At 39.0% G+C, this 18,701-nt stretch overlaps 1 protein-coding gene across 1 annotated transcript in view; it reads left to right on the plus strand.

Moving 5' to 3' along the window:
* Positions 1 to 850: 850 nt before the first annotated feature.
* PLEKHH2 (pleckstrin homology domain containing, family H (with MyTH4 domain) member 2) overlaps positions 851 to 18,701 on the plus strand; it is a 129,492-nt gene continuing 111,641 nt past the window's right edge. The window contains exons 1-2 of the mRNA XM_011978197.1: positions 851 to 918; positions 8,334 to 8,463. Of these exons, the coding sequence (XP_011833587.1) occupies positions 8,341 to 8,463 (123 nt within the window). The 5' untranslated portion in view covers positions 851 to 918; positions 8,334 to 8,340. The remainder of the gene's footprint in view (positions 919 to 8,333; positions 8,464 to 18,701) is intronic.

The raw sequence follows: 18,701 nt of genomic DNA on the forward strand, positions 1-18,701 counted from the left end.
GCAATCCTCCAGCCTTAGCCTCCTGAGTAGCTGGGACTACAAGTGAGCGCCATCAGGCTCAGCTAATTTTTATACACACACACGCACACACACACACACACACACATTTTTTTTTTCTTTTTTTTTTTTAGAGACAGGGTTTCACCGTGTTGTCCAGGCTCGTCTCGAACTCCTGGCCCCAAGTGATCCACCTGCCTCGGTCCGCCAAAGTACTGGGATTACAGGTGTGAGCCACCACGCCCGGTGAGAAGATTATTCTGAGCTTTTTATAGTGAGACAGGAAACAGCATGTAAACGCTCCCAGTGCACTTACTTCGGGTGGCGAGGTGCACAGCAGTAGTCTCAGGTGTGTGAAGGGCAGCTGTGAGAAATAAACCTGAAAAGACGGGATGGAGACCTTGAACACTAGACTAGGGAATCTGTTCTTGATAATTTAAGCAAACGGAAGCCAATGAAAGTCTTTGGCACACTGTTAATCAAAACTGCTCTTAAGGAAATTAACCTGGCAGGAAGATGAAGGGTGGATTGGCAAGAGGAGAGACTTCAGACTAGGAGACTAAGGGAGGGTGCTGCAACAGTCCAGGCAAAAGGAGTGGAATGAAGGTGACCGGCCGCTGCTAGGAAGCTCTGGAGTCTCTCTCAGTGGGGACATTAGAGGTACCACTCCAGGACAGAGCTCCCTCCTGAGGCAGGGACTGGGAGGAACCAAAGTTATAGCCACACCCCCGGTGACGCCAGGTGGTCGGCTATGGCCTCCCATTGGCTACACCGGCTGCCAGTCCCTGAAGGAGGCGGTGCCCTTCCCTGCCCTCTCCGAGCTCGGCGTTAGGAGTGCGCGGGCTAAGAGCCCGGGGAGACTGGGGGCCAGCCGCGGCCGGGACGTCGGGCGCTGCGGCCGGGGACCCACTGCTGAGATAGGCAGGTGAGAAGACCCGGGGACGAGGGGCCACCCCAGAGTCCCTGCCACCCTGGGATCCCGCCCCCTTGAGTGCGCGCCATCCCGGGGGGCTCGCGGGGCCAAGGTTTGGGGCGCTGGGAGGAGCGGGCGGGCAGGGACTAGGGGGATGGAGCGGACTGACTCGGGATCCGCCGCCGCACCTCCCGTCACAGCCCGGAGTCGGCCCCCAAGTCTGGATGTCGCCCGGAGAGGTGGGCAGGGGGCGGTGGCCGGCGGTCCCTTGCCCCCTTGGGCTCCCGTGACGTTCTGTTTGGAAACACCGGGCCCGGGCTTCTGGCGCGGCGCGAGCGGTCCCGGGGGCGCAGCGGGGCAGCCCAGGGTTCCCGCGCCGAGAAACCCGCGCGGTCAGGGATGCCGCGCTAGTCTTCGGCTTCGGGAGATCCACCAGAATCTCCGGGGCGAAACTTTAAACTCAAACCTTTAAAGAGGCATTTTGTACACCTGGAGTTGCTGGCACGTCAAAGCACCCTAAGGTGACCTACCCTGAAACCACTGTCCCCGAAGTTAGTGGGACACTTTTTAAAGGACAACACTTTTTACCCGTGGATTTTATTGTGCGTAACGCTGTGGAAATAGAAGTCGAACCACTTACATTGGAAAAGCGCTGGTGGTGGGCTACCTGAGGGTCACTGCTTTCTTTGTGAAAATGCCAGTCTTGGAAGCCTGGCCCGCACTGCGGTGTGTCCCAGAGGAGTGTGCAGCGAGGAGCTCCGGGCAGGGCCACCGAAGGGCAGGCGTTGCCCAAGTGGGGCTAGGTGGCGGTCAGAAGGTTCCTTAACCAAGGCATGCCTCAGTCTCGTCTAGAAAGATCTTTTACACACACACACACACACACACACACACACACACACACACACACACACGATTACCTAACCCAATTAAGGTGTCCCTTAAGAGGCAAAAACTAAAGAATATCATAGAGGCTAACGCTGCGCTTCATCAGGGTAAGCCTAAGTAGAAGAATTATTTCATTTCTTTTTCTTTCCTTTTTGGGATTTGGAAGAGAAACAGGAAGTCAGAGATTCAGAGAAAAGAGCATTCACTCCACAACTGTAAACAGTTTATCTTATGTCAGTAAATATTTCCAAAAGTCACTGGGGGTATTTGGAACACCAAGACTTTTTCCTGTCCCCTGAAGTGAAGATAGATTACTTTCAACTTCAGAATCTAGACATGATAGATTCCTTTCAGGTTCAGAATCTAAATGTGGTATTTTATTTATTTAGCAGTCGGCTATGTTATATAGTTACATATATAGTCTCAATGTTATATAGTTCTATAATATTAGTGGTAATGAAAAGGATGGTGGATATTGTTTAAAATTAGAATTTTTAATGGCCCAACATGGTGCACTAATACAACAGTTGCTTTGTACTTGTTACCTAACTGAAATTACAGAATGAAATGAGGGAATCAGGTGTCTAGATCTCAGTGCAGACCATTATCCAACCAATTTGCAGTTTTGATTTATTATGACCCATTAATAGGGAATGTAGATGTTAAATGCCAATTTAATAATATTCTTAAGGCTTTGCTACTTCACTATAAAATATATAAGTAGCATAACTAAAGAAATAGGTATGTTTAACTTTGAATTAATTTATTTTGTCATTATCATAGCAAAGTGCTCTAGGTAAGATATATGTATGATACTTTTCATATTTGAGGTTGACAGTTACCTCTCAATTTTTCGAGTTAATGGTGAAATTCTTGGCAGGGATAGCCACAAGTTATGGTTCATTCAATTTGTAAATGCGGTCCTAGTATACATCCATTTAAACGGCGACTTTTTCTTTAGTCATTTGTAAATACGTGATTTTTAAAATTGAGATCTTAATATAAGTCATACACTATAAGATTTTTCCTTTTAAAGTATACAGTTCCCTGGGTTTTGGTATATTCACAAAGTTGTGTAGCCATCACCAATATCTACTTCTAGAATATTTTCATCACCCCAAAAAGAAACCCCATATCCATTGTAGTCAGTCTCCATTAGCTTCTCCTCACAGCCCTTGGCAACCACTAACCTACTTTCTGTCCTTTGGATTTGCCTCTTATGGACATTTCATATAAATGGACTCATACAATATGTGGCCTTTTATGTCTGGTATCTTTCACTTAGCATAATGTTTTCAAGGCTCTTTCATGACTATAGCATGTATTAGTACTATATTCCTTCTTTATGGCTGAATAATATTCCATTGTATGGATATACCACTTTTTTTTTTTTTTTTTTGAGACAGAGTCTCATTCTGTTACCCAGGCTACAGTGCAGTGGCAGGATCTCGGCTCACTGCAACTTCTGCCTCCTAGGTTCAAGCGATTCTCCTGTCTCAGCCTCCCTAGTAGCTGGAATTATAGGCCTGCACCACCATGCTCAGCTAATTTTTGTATTTTTAGTAGAGATGGGGTTTTGCCATGTTGGCCAGGCTTGTCTCGAACTCCTGACCTCAGATGATCTGCCTGCCTTGGCCTCCCAAAGTGCTGGGATTACAGGCGTGAGCCACTGCACCTGGCCAGATCTACCACATTTTATTCGTTCATCTGATGGTGGGCACAGGCTGTTTCTACTCTTTGGCTATTATGAATAATGTTGCTCTGAACATTTATTTACAAGTTTTGGTGTGGACGTGTATTTCATCCCTTGGCATATGACCCCATCCCTTGACATATGACCCAGCAACTCCAATGCCAAGTATAAAGTTACCAATACTTTTTATTGGTATACCAAATATAAAGTTACTCCAATAACTTGGTAACTTTATATTTAAACTTTTTTTTTTTTTGAGATGGTGTCTCATTCTGTCACCCAGGCTGGAGTGCAGTGTATGATCATAGCTCACTGCTCAAGTGATCCTCCCACCCAGGCCTCCTGAGTAGCTGGGACCACAGGTAAGCTCCCCCACGCCCAGCTTATTTTTCAATTTTTTGATAGAGATGAGGTCTTGCTATGTTGCACAGTTTGGTCTTGAACTCCTGAGCTCAGAGATGAATTCTCCCACCTCAACCTCTCAAACTGTTGGGATTACAGGTGTGAGCCACTATGCTGGCCTATTTAAACTTTTGAGGAACTGTAAAACTGTTTACAAAGCAGCTGTACCATTTTTACATTCCCACCAACAATGTATGAGGGTTCCCATTTCTCTACATCCTCACCAACCTTGTTAGATGTCTTTTTCATTAGAACATCCTATTTGATGTGAAGTGGAATGTTGTTGTGACTTTGATTTGCATTCTCCCTCCTAGCAAATAATGTGCTTATTGGCCATTTGTTTATCTTCCTTGGAGAAATGTCTATTCAGATACTTTGCCCATTTTTATCTATTTATTTATTTTTGATTTATTATTATTATTGTTTTTAGAGATGAGGGTCTCCCTCTGTCGCCCAGGCTGGAGTGCAGTGATGTGAACATGGTTCACTGCAGCCTCGACCTCCTGGGCTCAAGTGATCTTCCCACCTCAACCCCCAAGTAGCTGGGACTATAGGCATGCACCACCATGCCTGGCTAATTTTTTTTTTATTTTTTATTTTTATAAAGACAGGGTTTTGCCACATTGCCCAGGCTGATCTCAAACTCCTGAGCTCAGGCAGTCTAACCGCTTCGGCCTCCCAAAGTGCTGGGATTATAGGCATGAGCCACCATGCCCAGGCCTTTGCCCATTTTTTAATTGAGTTATCTTTTTTTTTTAATCATTGAGTCCTGAGTCCTTTACATATTCTAGACACAGATCCCTGAGATATATAATTTGCAACTATTTTTCCCATTCTGTGGATTATTTTTGCACTTTCTTGATAGTGTCCTTTGAAACATAAAAATTTAAAAATTTTGATGAAGTCCAATTTATCTATTTTTTTCTTTGATTCCTTGTGCTTTAGGTGTCATATCTAAGAATCTGTTGCCTAATCCAAGGTCATGAAGATTTATACCTGTTTTCTTCTAAGAGTTTAGAGCAAGCTTGTCCAACCTGTGGCCTGCAGGCCACATGCAGCCCAGGATGGCTTTGAATGTGGCCCAGCACAAATTTGTAAACTTTCTTAAAGCATTATGAGATTTGTTTTGCAATTTTTTTTTTTTTTTTTAGCTCATCAGTTACCATTAGTGTTAGTGTATTTTATGTGTGGCCCAAGACAATTCTTCTAAAGTGGTCCAGGGAAGCCAAAAGATTGGACACCCCTGGTTTAGAGCTTTGGCTGGTACCTGTAAGTTTGTGATCCATTTTGTGTTACTGTATATATACGGTATGAGATATGGGTCCACATTTATTCTTTTGCATATGGCTATCCAGTTGTCCCAGCATCATTTGTTGAAAAGACTATTCCTTCCTCCATTGAATGACCTTATCACTCTTGCCAAAAATCAATGTGAGGCTTTAATTCTGCACTTAATTTTGTTCTGTTTATCTATATATCTATCTTTATGCAGGTACCACACTGTGTAATCAAGCTACTGTATAGCTTTGTAGTAAGTTTAGAAATGGTAACATGTGAGTCCTCCAACTTTTCGATTTTGTTTTGTCTATTCTTCAGCCCTTGAATTTCCAGGTGAATTTTGATCAACTTGTCAATTTCTGCAAAAAATGCAGTTGAAACTTTGATAGAGATTGCATTGTGTGTGTATAGTCATTTGCAAGTATTGCCATCTTCACAGTATTAGGTCTTCCAATCCATGAATATACAATTTCTTCCATTTATTTAGGTATTCTTTAATTTCTTTCAGTGATGTTTTGTAGTTTTCAGTGTACGCATCTTGCACTTCTTTTGTTAAATTCATTCCTAAATATTTTATTAGTTTTGATCCTATTGTAAATGGAATATTTTCTTATTTTCATTTTTGGATTTTTCCTTCCTAGTGTATAGAAAAACAATATGTCGATCTGATTTCCTAAAACCTTGCTAAACTCTATAGTTTAGTAGTTTTTTGTGGATTCCTTAGAATTTTCCATGTACATGATCACGTCATTTGTAAGTAGAGATAGTTTTATTTCTTTCTGTCCAATCTAGATGGTTTTTTATTTTATTGTCTTGCCCTGGCTATTATCTCTGTTACAATGCTGAATAGAAGTGGTGAGAAAAGACATCTTTGTCTTGTTCCTGATTTTAGGGAGAAAACTGTCAGTCATTTACCAGGAAGTGTGATGTTAGCTGTGGGCTTTAGTGGATGTCCTCTATCAGGATGAGGAAGTTCCCATCTATTTGTAGTTTGTTGAATATTTTTATCATGAAGGGGTGTTGGATTTTGTTGAATGTTTTTTTTCTGTGTCTATTGAAATGATCATCTGGGTTTTTGTTCTTTATTCTAGTCACATGGTGCATTACATTGATTGATTTCAATTTGTTGAAAAATATGCACTCTTCATATTATTTTTAAAACTGTAGACATTTTACTGTAGGACATAAGCAAGTTATTTTACATGTAGAGCAAAAATTGATCAATATTAACCTTTTGTCCTTTATATTATTCACATGGTGCATTACATTGATTGATTTCAATTTGTTGAAAAATATGTACTCTTCATGTTATTTTTAAAACTGTGGACACTTTACTGTAGGACATAAACAAGTTATTTTACATGGAGAGCAAAAATTAATCAATATTAATCTATTAACAAATGGGTAAATAGACTCCTCTTATTGCTTAAGCTGAAGAGTATCCCTACATTTCTGCGGAATTATATGATAGTTCAAGACTTAAAGATGCCCCTTTCAGGACTACTTTTCATTTTCTAGTATTGCATCCATATTTTCTTTCCCTGTTCACTGTAAAGCTAATAAGGAGAAAAATGAAGCAGCCCCAGAACTGTGAACATGTTTGTGATCAACAAACTGCATTATCTACTCCTAAATCATTGCTAGTAAATGCCAGTGTGAATCATTAATCATAAGTGCTAATATGGGTAATGGAAAAGGTTATTAAGGTTAATCTCCTTAGGAAAAACCTCAGAAAACAATGGGGCGAGGATTCTATGAAAACAAAGAAATGAAAAGAGAATGACTTCCAGCTCTACAGTAATACGTTTCCTTTAAATTAAGGCTAGAATTTAGGGACATCTGAAGGCTTTAAGAGGTTGGGGTGCTCTTAATAAATGTTGTAGTCTTTTAAGAATAATTCTGCTTATATTTATTTCTCACGTATTGAATGATATTGTCAGTATTAATGTGAAAATTGATTTAAGTACAAAACAGTCTTTATGCTAGGAAAATAATCTTTTAGTGGGTTTTTAGCAGCATAAAGTTTTTAAAAACTGGTATAGGATTAGGGAGGGTGCTATATTACACTAAATACTGGGAAAATCAATGTGGTTATATTTTTAGAAAACAAAAGAATAGTATACTTCAACTGGAGTTCCATTCCAGGGCTCTGAGAGTTTTGCTGTCACAGTTCTTCGTAACAGAGGCTTTCCATTCCTAATGTAAATTTCATAGCAGGGCAGTTCATAGCAAGAGGAATTCAGAAATACATTATTAGGCTGCTTATTAAAAATAGCCTGATTAAATATTACCAAACATTTAAAACTAGCTTTATGAATCTCAGAGCCAGAAACCTTCATGCTTCCAAAATCAAGTAACACTTCAGAATTTCAGAACCAATTCCCTTGCATCTTGTCGTCTCCCTTACGGTGCTTCTCCCTGCAATTAATCTCCTCCAAAAGGAAAGTTAATATGGAAAACATGAATTCCAGATTTACTTCATATGGCTAACTCCAAATTGCATGTTCATATGCCTTCTCTTACGTCAAATAAAAATTATGTAAACTTGTCAGGATCACAACAACTTACCCTTAAATACGCCAAAGGACCTCTGGCTTGAAAGACTTAACCTGGACCTGGCCAAGTTGAGAGTGGTGATAAGGAATCATTATAGTAAAAATCCAAACTGTAAATTGTAGCAATTGAATCAAACTGTAATACTTCCTTAAATTTCAGAATATGGTAAAATTATGAGCTGATAGATTCAAACAATCTTATCTGTTAGGCACAGCTAAAATAATAACACCCTGTGTTTATGTGGTGGTGTTATACTGTCTGTGGTTCTACTAGAAATAGCAGTACTTCATTTGTTCCTCACTACATATCCACAAGGAATAATGGTTTGTTGTCAACATGCCCCTTTTTCTGGACTGGCTAAACTGAGACCTAGAAAGGTTAAGTAGCATAGTTGGGCTCCAGCCTTAGTCTCCTATTTCCCACTAAGTTCTTTCCGTAAGCCCTCACCAGTTCTGGAATTCGCCTTAGAATTTAAAACTTGTACATGGATCACACTAGACAGTGATTAGAATGTGTACATCGGATAATTTAACAAATTATCCTGCATGTTAATTGTGTTGTACCATTTGAATGTTTTGCTTTTTTTTGTTATTTTGGGTTTTTTTTTAGAATAAATATGGCAGAGCTTTCTGAGTCAGAAGGACCAGTAGATTGGAAAGAACGATGCGTAGCTCTGGAGTCCCAGCTCATGAAATTTAGAGTTCAAGCGAGCAAGATACGAGAGCTCTTAGCAGAGAAGGTAAGCTTTCTCCCTAAGCTTTGTTATTAAATGTCAGCTATTGAGGGCCTGTTTCATATATATTAAATAATCTCAGTACTTTGGGGGTTGGATTTAATTTTTATCAAGTGTTTGAAGCTATATTTGGCATATTCTTTGCCAGTGTTAGAGTAGATTGAACTTTAAGACAAAAAATATTTATTTGCAAATGCTAGTGGCGTATGTGAGGACTGTGTGTGTTTGATGACTGTAGACTTCATTCATTCCAGAGGGAAAGCTATAATTTATTTGATTTTATTAGAGGAGTATGACAGCTTTGATCTACTAAATGTTTATAAAAATCACATTGAGGGGATTATAGAAAAAATTATCTATTGGTAGTAAAATGTGTTTATACCGTATTTGAAAGATGTATCTACTTAGAAATCTGTGTTGACTAAGTATATATTACTAAATTCTCGCCTGGGCTAGAATTGAGTTTAACATAATTGTATGCTTTTCTAATCATGTAATTAGAATTTCATTTATATTACAGGAACTTTTTTGCAAGTATGTGTATAAAACCAATAGATTTGTTCATTTATTCATTCAACAAATATTCTTTGAGGGCTAATTATGTGTTAGACACCATTCTTAATACTACAGTTACATATGTGAACAAGACAATCCATATTCCTATTTCCAGGGAACTTGCATTCTAGACCTGTGCTGTCCAATACAGTAGCCCCTAGCCACATGTAGATGGATGTTCAACCCTTCAAATAAAGCTAATTCGAATTGAGATGTGTTGCAAAAGTAAAATAAATACTGGATTTCAAAGTTTTAGCATGAAAGAAAGAATGTAAAATATCTCAGGAATAATTTTTATATTGATTATATGTCAAAATGATATTTTGGATATTGGGTAAATAGGCAATATTAAAATTAATTTTACCTACCTCTTTTTACTTTTTAAATGTGTGTATTAGAAAATTAAAAATTACACCTGTGGCTCATATTATATTTCTATCAGACAGCACTGTCTGTATGAATGGATGAATGATATTAGTGGTTATTCAGAATTGATCAGAGGAACTTACAGATGGTTTCTGAAACAATAGTCTGCATAATCCTTTTGGGATAGAGACCGATACATGTATCATATCTCCAAAAAAGGTATTAAATATTATTTTCATTGCTAGCCAAGAATCTCTTAGTGCAGAATTATTCTAATAAAATTCAGTGAAACATCATTCAGTCTAAGCTTGCATATATATCATCTCAAACTTTTGGGCTTTAACATCTTTTATGTGAAAGACTAAAGTTATCCTTACTCACTTTGGGTCAAGGATGACTCAGTAGTCAATCAATGAATCAATCCTGAACTTCAGTGTGCTTTATTTATTGATATTACAGCAAAAGTATAGCTTATAAAATCCCAGTTTGAGTATCGACAAGTTGGAGAAGTTTTTTCTAACATAACTTAGTGACTCATCTTTTATCTTTTGCTCTTTTCTCAATGAAAATCATTTTCCAGGTTGTACTATGATTTATCTGGTTATTTTCAACAACTCCAACTGCCCCATACAGTGATTTTTGTCAAGATTCACCAATTATGTCCTTGTTACTAAACCTCATAGACACTTCCCAGTTGTTGCCTAAGCCTCTCAGCAGTTGACACTGTTGACCACAGGATCCCTCTCAAAATTTTCCTGGTTTTCTTGACTTCTGTACTCATTTGGCTTCCTTATGAACTAAGTAGAAGGTATCACCTTATTTGGGTTCCAATTAGTTAACCTTTAAATTCTAAATTTTTTGGCAACATTTGTTCTGTTCTTTAGAAAGCATATTGCAGCAAGTTTCTCAATGAGTGCCCATTTTAAAAATAATACAAGTGTTGTTATCTCCAATAATTTCTCTATAAGTAAAAGAACTTTTTTATTATTAATTTTATGCTATTAAATTAAATGTTTTCTTTGTCAGTGAATGAGCATTGATAGGAATATTATTTCAGAATTGCTGTTCTAGTTGTGGTTTCTTTTTCTTTAATTTTCTTTTTTCTTTTTTTTGGTCTGTAGTTTGTATCTGTGACATAAATTCTTTGGCAGATCTAAGAAATGGAATTATTCTGATGTGTTTTACACATTGGAAAGTAGATAAATGTGCCAAGTTACTCATGGCTTCCCAGTAAATATATTCAACACAAAAATATGAATAAGGATTTTCACAATATTTTCTGTTATATTCTATTATGAATATTTTTCTCAGGTTTAAAATTTATTTTGGTCTCCATCCATATTTTAATGAAAATACCTAATATTTATTGATTTATTATATATAGGATAAGCACTGTATAGGTATGATTTATTTAATTCTTATAACAACTTGTGAAGTAATACATTTTGTTGTACTCATTTTATAGATTAGGAAACTGATGCTTACTATGCCAAGAAATCTTCTAAGTGCTTTAAATATATAAACTTTTAAATCCTTTTAACTATCCTACGAGGTAGCTACTGATATCATCCACATTTACAGAAGAGGAAACTTAGGCATAGAAAAGTTATTTAACTTGACTGAGTTCACACCAAAAAGTGAATAATAGAGCCAAGATTCAAACCCAAGGCATTCTGCCTTTTTAAGCCTGAAGGCTTAGCCATCACCCTCTATGGCCTTTCTAATTTTCACCTTCCTTGCCTTCTCTGATATATCTATTCACTCATCCATTCTGTCCTCTATTCAGCCATGCAACATAAAAATCCACTTCTGCTTGGGGGCAGGTACCTGTGTGTGTGTGTGTGTGTGTGTGTATGTATGTATGTATGTAATATTAACAATTTACATAACATTACTTATTTTTCAAAGCAAACCCCATGGCATTACTTCTAAGTGCCAACTCGAGTCAAATGTTGCATTCCAGAGACTGGTCTGGTCCTATCCACCTCTTTGGTTTTGTGTTAGCACCAGTCAGCCCCAGGGCTTCTCCCTAATAGTGCTCTATGCCTTCCCCCTAAATGGATGCAGGCGCAAGGCTGAAGATTCTTGAGAGAATACTAATTTGGTTCTTTAGCTCTTTGCCAGGAATTGTAGCCAACTTCTCTTTCCTGCAACAGTTCTAGTTCTTAGTTCCACTTTATTGGTTATGGGTATAGGAAGCTGACCCTTGGGGCCAAATATGGTTCCTAAGTCTTTACTGCAACCATCAACTAGTTTAAACCCCACAGTAACCCTATGAGGTGATTGTTATTATCCTCAATCCAGAGAATTAATATTAAGGCTGAGAGTAATTGAGTAGCATGCCCAATATCACACAGCTAACAAAAAGCAGAGCTGCCGTTAGACTGTAGATCTTTCAGACTTGTGATGTAGCTAGTAGAGTGTCTGGCACATAGAAGTAACTCATTATTATTTTCCTGTGTCTTTCTGTTTTTTTGTTTTGTTTGGTTTGGTTTTTTGAAATGGAGTCTTGCTCTGTTGCTCAGGCTGGAGTGCAGTGGTGCGATCTCAGCTCACTGCAACCTCCACCTCCCAGGTTCAAGTGATTCTTCTGCCTCAGCCTAATGAGTAGCTGGGACTACAGGCACATACCACCACGCCTGGCTAATTTTTGTATTTTTAGTAGAGACAGGGTTTCACCATATTGGCCAGGATGGTCTTGAACTCCTGACCTCATGATCCGCCCACCTTGGCCTCCCAAAGTGCTGGGATTATAGGCGTGAGCCACCGTGCCTGGCTTTTTTTTCCTGTGTCTTTCTGAATGGACACACTGGTTAAGTGAATGGGGAGGTGACCTAAATGTAATTACATTTGTGTGTGTGTGTGTGTGAGAGAGAGAGACAGGGTCTCACTCTGTTGCCCAGGCTGGAGTGCAGTGGTGCAATCTCGGCTCACTGCAACCTCCACCTCCTGGATTCAAGTAATTCTCCCACCTCAGCCTCCCAAGTAGCTGGCATTACAGGCACGGGTCACCACATCAGGCTAATTTTGTATTTTTGTTAGAGACGGGGTTTCACCATGTTGGCCAGGCTGGTCCTGAACTCTTGACCTCAAGTGATCTACCCATCTCGGCCTCCCAAAGTGCTGGGATTACAGGCATGAGCCACCATGCCTGGCCTTAAATGTAATTACATATTGATAACAGATGTATTTCTGAATTTTTTACAGAAAAATATGTGAGATAATCTAGGTGTTTTTATGATTAGAGATGAATTTCAATTATATATGCCCTATATTTTTGGAGATGAAGTTGGAGAATACATAGGATCTTTTAGAAAAGTTGTTTTGCACCTATTTTTTTCATCACAGTTTCCAAGTAACTTAGAACATTGAAGCTTGTGAAGAAAAAGGCCTTATTGAAGTCTTGGGCAAATGCTGCTGTAAGTGGGAGAGGTCTTTAGAGGAATTTAAGGAATGGTGTTGGAAATATCCCTAGTATGCCAAATATAAACTCTTCAGGGAAGCTGAGATTTAAGTAGTTTTCCTACTTTACAATATTACTAGTTAGTTTTCTGAGTCAGGGAGGGAAAAGGGAAAGTTTCTTTGTAAGTTGAAGTGAAATGTTATTTCCTATGAGTTAGATTTTCAGTGAAAAGGAAAGGGAGAAAAATATGAAGAATTTTCCCTTTGGACATCAGCATGGCTTGCATAACCTCATGCTACCTCTACCTGATGCGGCATTGCCATTTGGAATTTCCTGCCACTTGGCATTTCTTTTGTGAATGTGATCCCCTTGAAGCAGCCTTGGATTGTGTCATAGGAATAAGGAGTCCTTGGACAGCATAGCATATGCTTTTACCCAACAATCCAGTACAATATCATGATTAACCTATTTAAATTATACATTCCCTCAGTTACTCTACTGGCTTGCCTAATGTTTCACAGTGTCTAATGGAAATTCTCCATATACTAACAATGAGACTGTACAGGCTAATTTAAATGTCACATCTTTGGTTACTGGTTGAAGATATTTATTATAAAAACATAAAATAATGTTTGGTGGTAGAATGTTTCACGGGGTCTGTGGGGGAAAAGACAGGAAGAGAGACATGTGGCAGGGAACTGCTGTCCACATCAGTGGATGTGAAGATCCTACAGGATTCCACCTAAATTAACCAATCCATTAAACAAATTTATTTGTGTACGATCCCTTTAACAGTGAGAGGCTCTGTAAGAATACAGGCTCAATGGCAAATTTCCCTCTGCCACTTGTTGCTAAGTTCACTTTGGCTACAGAGGGTACTTCTGTAGTAGTAAATTAAGCACTAGGCTTAGAATTTGCTGCTTCATTTTGTTATTACATAATTGGCCTGTTCATAAAATACTTATTTTTGTCCAAAGCCTGATATGGGACAATAGATCATTTCAGGTTTGTTTTTCTTTTTTTTTCTTTTTCTTTTCTTCCTTTCTTTTTTTTTTTTTTTTTTTAGACGGAGTTTTGCTTTGTCGCCCAGGCTGGAGTGCAGTGGTACCTTCTGCCCCCTGGATTCAAGTGATTCTCCTGCCTCAGCCTCCCAAGTAGCTGGGACTACAGGCATGCACCACCATGCCCAGCTAATTTTTGTATTTTTAGTAAAGAAGGGGTTTCACCATGTTGGCCAGGCTGGTCTCAAACTCCTGACCTTAACTGATCTGCCCACCTTGGCCTCCCAAAGTGCTGGGATTACAGGTGTGAGCCACTGTGCCCGGCCATTTCAGGTTTCTTTTACTGACTTAAGATAGATTGGCTATGGAATTGGCCCAAGGGTTACATCATATTCTCTATTGTGAAAGTATAAACTTACATGAATATTGTCTGCATTGCTTTTTTGAGTATTTTGCAAAGTTATTATCCAGCTTGAATGATTATATTAATAGAAGCAATCACTCAAAAACAAAGCATTGCCTTTCTTCTTTTCTTTTTCTTTTTCTTTTTTTTTTTTTTGAGACGAAGTCTCACTCTGTTGCCCAAACTGGAGTGCAGTGGTGCGGTCTCGACTCACTGCAGCCTCTGCTTCCCGGGTTCAAGCGATTCTCCTGCCTCAGCCTCCCAAGTAACTGGGACTACAGGCTTGCACCACCATGCCTGGCTATTTTTTTGTATTTTTAGTAGAGACAGGGTTTCACTATGTTGGCCAGGCTGGTCTCAAACTCCTGACCTCGTGATCTGCCCACCTCGGGCTCCCAAAGTGTTGGGATTACAGGCATGAGCCACTGCGCCCGGTCAGCATTACCTTTCATACTACTCTTATATTTAAACTGGTTTTAAAATAATCTAAGTTTTATTGGATATACCTAATGTATATTTACATTAATGGAATGTGAAGTGTTCAGAATTTATAATCTGTAATATAGATTGTGAAAATGTAGTGATTACCCTTTATCAAAGTTTATCCACACATCATAATTTTTTGGAGTTAAAATCTTTTCATTCATTCGTTCATTCATTCATTCATTTTGTTCAGTAAACATTGAGTTTCTGTTATGTGTATTCATTATGCCTTCCTCAACCATTGTTATAGAAATAAATCATCCAACATCTGGAGAGACAGCACTTAGTTTTTTCTAGGCAGTGGCAGAATTCTGTTAGAATCTCAGATTTCTTTTTTCTTTTCTTTTCTTTTTTTTTTTTTTTGACATGGAGTCTTGCTCTGTTGCCCAGGCTAGAGTGCAGTGGCGCTATCTTGGCTCACTGCAACCTCTGCGTCCCAGGTTCAAGTGGTTCTCCTGCCTCAGCCTCCCAAGTAGCTGGGATTACCGGTGCCCCCCACTGTGCCTGGCTAATTTTTGTATTTATGTAGAGACAGGGTTTCACTGTCTTGGCCAAGCTGGTCTTGAACTCCTGACCTTGCGATCCACCCACCTTGGCCTCCTAAAGTGCTGAGATTATAGGTGTGAATCACACACCCATCCCTCAAATCTCAAATTGAGCCTCTCTTGGTTATATCTCTATCCCTTTGTTTCTTTCTGTGATAAGTTCCCTGATAACATGTAATTTAGCATTGTTCCTGTTATGGATGTTATGCCTTTAAGTTACAGATAGAAGATTTCTAGGCTGAACGAATAGCAGACGAAGGACAGAAATCAAGACAAATGCTTTTCAGCTAAGATTGTGTGTGTGTGTGCTTTTTTTTTTTTTATTTGGGACTCTGATTTTCATATAGTTCTGTATCACTGTACACTGTGTGCATCTGGCTTATAAATTCTGTAGCACCTGTGGTTCAACTAAAAGGGCATTAGGGAATCAGAACATGAAGACTGAAATCCCAGCCATGTACAAGGCATGTTCATTCTGAACATCAATTTCCTAATCTCTGTAATGGGAATAACAATTCCTGTCTCACAGCATAGCTGTGAAATAGTGTATTTGAAAGTTCCTGGTTCCTAAACACTAATTTGAATTTTTAAAAAGTTATCTTCTATTCCCTGAATTATCTTTCTTTCTCCTAGGATTATTTTCCTATTTTTATGTTTGTAATTACTTTTCAGGTTGCAAACTTTTCTCAAATGCCTGATGATTTTTAGTGGTCTATTTATATTTAAGAATAGGACACCTGCAAAGTGGCAGTTATGTATAACTGGTCAGTTGCTGGTTAGCAGTCAATCTTTTCTTTAGTGTGAGTGGGTGGGAGAGTACCTGCTGGGCGGTGAGCTCATAGATGGCATAGCGGTTGGACTAGTGCACTCCAGTTCATTTATTCAATTTCGTAAGAGAAGAACTTTTCCATTTTTTTTAGCAGGAAGTAAATGCTTAGCTGCTAGACATTTGGCAGATGGGGATAAGAGAGAAGGTTTCAAGGAATTAGTTGACTCTAAGGGCCACAGATTTTCCATTAATACCTACTGTTTTCAGTCCGACATATCACTCCACCTCTAGGTCTTTACAGGGCTCTGCAGGGCATTTGGCCCTTAGGAGGAGAAGCTCAAGACTTATTCTCCAAGCCTTATTCTAGGCTATGCTACCTGGAACTCTGCTACACTAAAAATAGGGGGATTAATTGACTGTATGCATATTTAATGGTAAGCTGGCCCTTCACCCCCAACCTCCTTTATCCCACTTGGCTCCTAAAATGCTAGCAGCCACCCTTTATTCTACAGGAGGAGATAGAAGTCTCTAGGGACTCCATGAGTCCAGGAGGAAAGAAACAGGGATGCTGACATCAGTAGTTTCCCATCAGGGAGCATCCTGAAGTTTTTAGTCAGTTTTTTAGTCCTTCACCCTTAAACCTAAGTAGCACATCATGGGTGACCGGACATCTGAAGAAAGCCTCTACCATGAAAGATAGGGCACAATCAGAAAAAACCAGCATTGCCTATATGGGGAAAAGTAAGCAGAACAAAATGAGCCAAACTCTATCATTGAATATTCTCAGAGAGAAAGGAAAGGATAGTGCATCCATGAAACAGGGAGTATTCAGAGAATAAATAAGGGCTCTTAGAAAACCAAAAACATCGTAGAAAAAAATGGCAAACTTAAGAGCAGGGTTGAAATATAAACTTAGGGAAAGTTCCTGGGAAGTAAAGCAAAACACTAAAGAGATGGAAAACAGGAGAGAAAAGATGAGAAATTTAGAGGTCCAGTTCAATATGTCCAAGATCCAAGTAATAGGAAGACTAGAGGGGAGAAAATAAATGAAACAATACAAGAAAGTTTCCTAGAATTGAAGCATACAAGATTCCAAGTTGAAAGTGTCTGTCAAGCACCTACCATAACAGATTAACATAATTTCCACCTCAAGGTACATCATAATGAACGTTTAGAATATAGAGATCAAAGAAAAGATTCTGCAAAGCTTTCAGAGAGAAAAAACAGGTCACATACAAAGCGTCAGGAATTGAAATGGCTTCAGACCTTTCAAATGCACCACTAGAGATTAGAAGATAATGAAACAATGTCTTCAAAATTCTGAAGGAAAATTATATCAAACCCAGAATTCTGTACCGAGGCCAATTATGAATTTTATTTGAAGGTAGAATGAAGATATTTTGAAGACATTCAAGGTCCCATATAACTTCTCTGAGGACTCTCCAAAGGGAGTGCTTTATTAAAAGGAGGAAGTAAACCAAGAACGAGGAAGGCATGGGATACAGGAAACAGGAGATTCTATAGGGGAGAAAGTTGAGGGGTCTCCCCAAGAAGTCAGCTGTGCCCAGGCAGAGAGGGGAGCCAATTGAGCCTCCCGAGTAGCTGGGACTGCAGGTGTGCACCACCACATCCAGCTAATTTTTTTGTATTTTTAGTAGAGATGGAGTTTCACCATGTTGGCCAGGATGGTCATGATCTCTTAACCTTGTGATCTGCCTGCCTTGGCCTCCCAAGTGCTGGGATTTCAGGCATGAGCCACCGCGCCCGGCCTTCTTTATGTTATTCAGTAAGGCTTTGAGAAACATAAAAACAAACACAAAGTAAATCCAGTTGCGAAGTAAATGGGCTTGTTTAGTTTTCTCAGGGGAAATGTTAATAGGATGTTTCCATGGAAATAATTATCTAAACAAAATAACAATTTATTGTGAGTTTTCAGAATGCGTCACAAAGCATTTGCCACATATATTTTGATGTTAGATGTGCTTGGGATCAGGATTGTTATATCTTCTTGATGAATTGCTTCATTTATAATTATTGATTCTCTTTATTGCTAGTTTTGTCTGGTTTTAATATTGTTTTAAATTAATATTTGGGTCTATTTTTCTATCTCTTTAATTTCAACCTCATAGTGAAATGTTTTAAATACGCTTTTTGGTTTTTTAAGACAAGGACTAGCTCTACCACCCAGGCTGGAGTGCAGTGGTGAGATCTCAGCTCACTGCAACCTCTGCCTCTCCAAGCTCAAGCTATCCTCCTACCTCAGCCTCTTGAGTAGCTGGGACTATAAGTGCATACCACCATGCCCAGTTAATCTTTGTGTTGGTTTTTTGTGTTTTTTTTTTTTTTTTTGGTACAGATGGGAATTTGCCATGTTGGCCAGACTTGTCTCAAACTTGTGAGCTCAAGCCATCTGCCTGCTTTGGCCTTGCAAAGTGCTGAGATCACAGGCGTGAGCTACCATGCCTGGCAAAATTATGCTCTTTTAAATAGTGTGTAGCCAGATTTCTTTATCCAACTATGGAAATAATATCTTTAAATATATCTGAAATCAAAATAAATGCATTCTATTTTCTGTATGTCATGTTGATCAAGTTTTCTTTCTCTCTGCCTGTTTCCATCCTTCTTCCCTCCTGGCATTTTTGGAAGCTCTAGATTGAATTTCTTTTTCTTTCTTCTTTTCTTTTCTTTTTTTTTTTTTTTTTTTTTTTTGAGGCAGAGT

This window comes from Mandrillus leucophaeus, unplaced genomic scaffold (assembly GCF_000951045.1).
Source record: "Mandrillus leucophaeus isolate KB7577 unplaced genomic scaffold, Mleu.le_1.0 Scaffold190, whole genome shotgun sequence".
NCBI lineage: Eukaryota > Metazoa > Chordata > Mammalia > Primates > Cercopithecidae > Mandrillus > Mandrillus leucophaeus.